This window comes from Agrilus planipennis, unplaced genomic scaffold (assembly GCF_000699045.2).
Source record: "Agrilus planipennis isolate EAB-ADULT unplaced genomic scaffold, Apla_2.0 scaffold143, whole genome shotgun sequence".
NCBI lineage: Eukaryota > Metazoa > Arthropoda > Insecta > Coleoptera > Buprestidae > Agrilus > Agrilus planipennis.
Genome location: NW_020438887.1, coordinates 19,947 through 23,596, shown reverse-complemented (window position 1 = coordinate 23,596; position 3,650 = coordinate 19,947). Strand labels below are relative to the sequence as shown.

The 3,650-nt window shown below is 29.4% G+C and overlaps 1 protein-coding gene across 1 annotated transcript; it reads left to right on the top strand.

The window, feature by feature from the left end:
- Positions 1 to 527: 527 nt before the first annotated feature.
- Positions 528 to 2,903, top strand: LOC108737412. The gene is made up of 6 exons (XM_018470241.1): positions 528 to 631; positions 1,248 to 1,337; positions 1,404 to 1,493; positions 2,075 to 2,137; positions 2,212 to 2,250; positions 2,732 to 2,903. Exons 1-6 carry the CDS (start codon positions 586 to 588, stop codon positions 2,770 to 2,772), a joined length of 369 nt encoding a protein of 122 aa, XP_018325743.1. The 5' UTR covers positions 528 to 585; the 3' UTR covers positions 2,773 to 2,903.
- Positions 2,904 to 3,650: the final 747 nt, after the last annotated feature.

Below are 3,650 nucleotides of genomic sequence, written 5' to 3'. Positions count from 1 at the left end.
GATTGCTAAAATACTTTTAGTAATAGATAACTGACTGAAAGAGCTTAAATGTTTATCCCACAATAAATCAAATATTCATCGAAGAAGAATGAACGATAACTGTCTGAAGAACTGGTTTTACTTAAGTCTCAATCAAAACCTTAAAAATATAATATTATGTTGTGTTACGTTTGCGTAATCAACGCGATTTGCATGTAAAAAAATAAACTTTCATTAAAAAAAGTTGTTTTTTTACAAAAGTATTTTATCTATAAAAATTATTCAAAAGATACGTATTTTATATCTAGTATTTCAGATACTATTCCAGAAAGTTATTTGCATCTGGTATTTGAAATGCTTAATTTAAAAGTATTCTGCATTTTGTATTCCAGATACTTTATTTAAGGTATCTTGTACATCACTGACAATAAAGTAAGAAAAGACACAATGAACAGGTAATAATTTATCAGGCAATCAGTAAACAACCAAAGTATAATAAAATAATATTACAGTTTATTTATCTTCACAATTGATCAACAATTTTCAGTATAAAAGCAGCAAATCGGTTGAGAAATTCATAAAGCGAGAATACTCTTCAGTGACAAAATGCCTAAAACCATTTTATTTTTCTTCGCAATCGTTTGCATTTCTGGTGAGTAATTATTAACGCTTTTAAGTATAAGAAGAGTGACATAAGAAAGAAAAAGCCAGAAGCATTAGAAATTGTTATCAATTAAAAAATATACTAATATCCTTTTTACGTAGAACACACCCTAGCTTTTTTACTTTCATTTTATTTCTCTTTTCTCTTTCTTTTCTTTCCTTTGTGCTCTACCATTACGATATTACCCATACTCAATCATTATTCTACAATTATGATATCACATACAATTAATCATTAGTATTATAATTAAGAAGAACCAATTTAAAGAATGGCCGTTTAGGTTAAATATGTGTATATAGGTTGAAAACCCCCTTTTAAATGAGATGTTTCCATACATTACACGGGATTGATATTTTATTTTATATTTATCTATTTATTTAGATAAAAAATTTACATACAGCAAATATTATAGAAGTGTACAAAATACTCGTACACAGATACATATGTAGATTTTATTCTGTAAATAGTCTGATAGCTTCAATAATTTACTGATTAAGAATTTAAAGTTCTGTACTAATTCGTCTAATCAACATAAAACATTCAGATCCGAAAAGCATAGGATAAGCATTTATAATACCGATAAGTTACCTATTTTTGTTTTCAGCAAAACCCTCATTAGCAAAAATACTTCCTAAGCTGGACGATGGCAATAGTGATGTCACAGTACCCAACGGTAGCGATCCCATTCACAACCGTAAGTGAAAACAACAATTAACTACAGTTATGGTAATAAGGTACTCAATGTCTATTTTCCTTTCAGCGAGACTCCCATTAGCCAGAATGCTTCCTAAATTGGACGATGGCAATAGTGATGTCACAGTACCCAACGGTAGCGATCCCATTCACAACCGTAAGTGAAAACAACAATTAATTACAATTATGCTAGTAAGGTATTCTAAATTCTATTTGCAAAAAGTTTTGTTCTGAACTCCATATTTATAGATAGATAGATAGCTTTATTAAAAACATTATGTTTTATATATACAAGGTGCAATTACATTTACATTTACTTATTTTCTCTTTTCTACTTTCTCGTTTTTTTGGCATTTTCCTCCTTATTCATATTTTTCTCATCTTATTTAGACCATCCTTTCCTTCGATATTTATACATACATGCATATTCTATCATATCAAATTAATCTAATTTGCTGTTGCTATTGTAATTGGTTTCTGTACTATTCATCTGTAAGGCTGTTGTTGTTACAGTATCAGTTGACTTTTCTTAGGAAGAACTTTGATTTAGATTGTGGTTTATTGAAACCTGTTATGACGTGCTGGTAAGAAGAATTCATCTCGATATCGCGATCCATGTCTAATAGTTTCGGTAAATTACAGACGTTATAATTCTTGAGTAGATATATAAAATCGTTTAAGGAAATGTATTGGTACTTTTAGTTATTTTACAAAATCTATAACTGATTTTGTTTTTAGCTAAACTTCCACTGGCTAAAGTGCATGCTAAAAAAGGCATCTCTCTTCATTATGCAAACCATGGTGAGTGAAATTAAATAAATCTTATCAAATTTGTGTTGCCTAATTATCAATTACATTTTCCCTTTTTGTTTCAGCTCATGATTCCAATCGCCACCATGTGAAAACACATGCAGGTATTACTAAAATTTTAGTGTAAAAGAGAATTTTATAAACTTGAAGACTGTTGGTGGTAACTGTAATAAATTTGTCTCTTTCCTTATTTCTTTTTGATGTTTATCATAGGAACCATTTATCAGAACTTCATTTAGTTAAAAATCGGTTTTTACTATCAATCAACCATCGTTTCTACCTTCGGATAAGGGCTTCCTCAAGGTAATTCGATTTTTATTACACGTGGAGGCTTGCAATCAGCCTTCCTATCAGATTATTTATTGTAGGTTTCCGCATGTATCAACAATTTAATTCAACAATTCAATTACCTTGAAGAAACGCTAAACAGAAAGGCGAAACGTTGATTTAGTGATAGTAATGACTTGTTTTTACCTGAATCGACTTCTGCTAAATGCTACGATTTAATGAAAATAGCTATTTTAGTAAAATCGAAAAGTATATTAGTTAAATCTTTACAATAGCTATCATATGTTTTGCTTTCAGCTAAAGTCTCACACGCTGATGACTATGGTCGACGTCAATAATGATGGTAACTAATACGAGTGCATTAAATAGAGCTCACAAAGGATTTCTAGAAGTGGAATGGTATTTTATTTGAGTAGCGGCTGTAATAGGTTGTATTTAGTTCATTTAAATAAAAGTCTTTAATACTTAACAAAATCAAATTATTTCCGAATCAAATCGGATAGAAAAAGGATTAGCTACACTTGACAGCAAAAGTGTAGAAATTCTGCTATGGGAAGTAATGAAAACATTCGTTTGCAGTTGATATTTGACCAATATTTTACCTAACCTAACATAAGAAAAAAGGTATTATTCCGGCCCGGAATCGAACTCGAATCACCCCCACCTGATAGCAATTGTTTCAGGTACCCCTAATCGTAAAAGTGTTCGAAGCCCCTAAATTCCACTCCCCTTGACTACACAACTGTTAAAACTCATTATTTCTTAATAATAAAATAATGTGTAGATAGTAGATCGGTTGCAAGTACTTTTTTTCGTAAGAAAATGTATACCTGGAATGCTATTATCACCTACAAAAAAATAATATCTAATCGAAAAACAGCAGTATCATGTTCAATTAAACTAAGTAATATAAATAGTTTTATCAGGGTAGCGTAGAATGAATGATTAACAATTGTGCCATGAAAATCAGAAAATTATTTCAGAAAGACAGCAAAACTTATTTCCAAAATTTGATTTAAAAATTTCTTCAATGTATTTAATACACTATATTTTATATATAGCTTTGGTTTCATTTTAAAACAAATGAAATAAATATTTAAAACTAAAAAAAATATTCGTTTGTTTTTTTACTAAATTAACCTTTAATTAAAGATACTGTATGGTTACTTTTTGACAGAGAAATTCTGATAAAACTGATTTTTTTTGTTGTCATTTA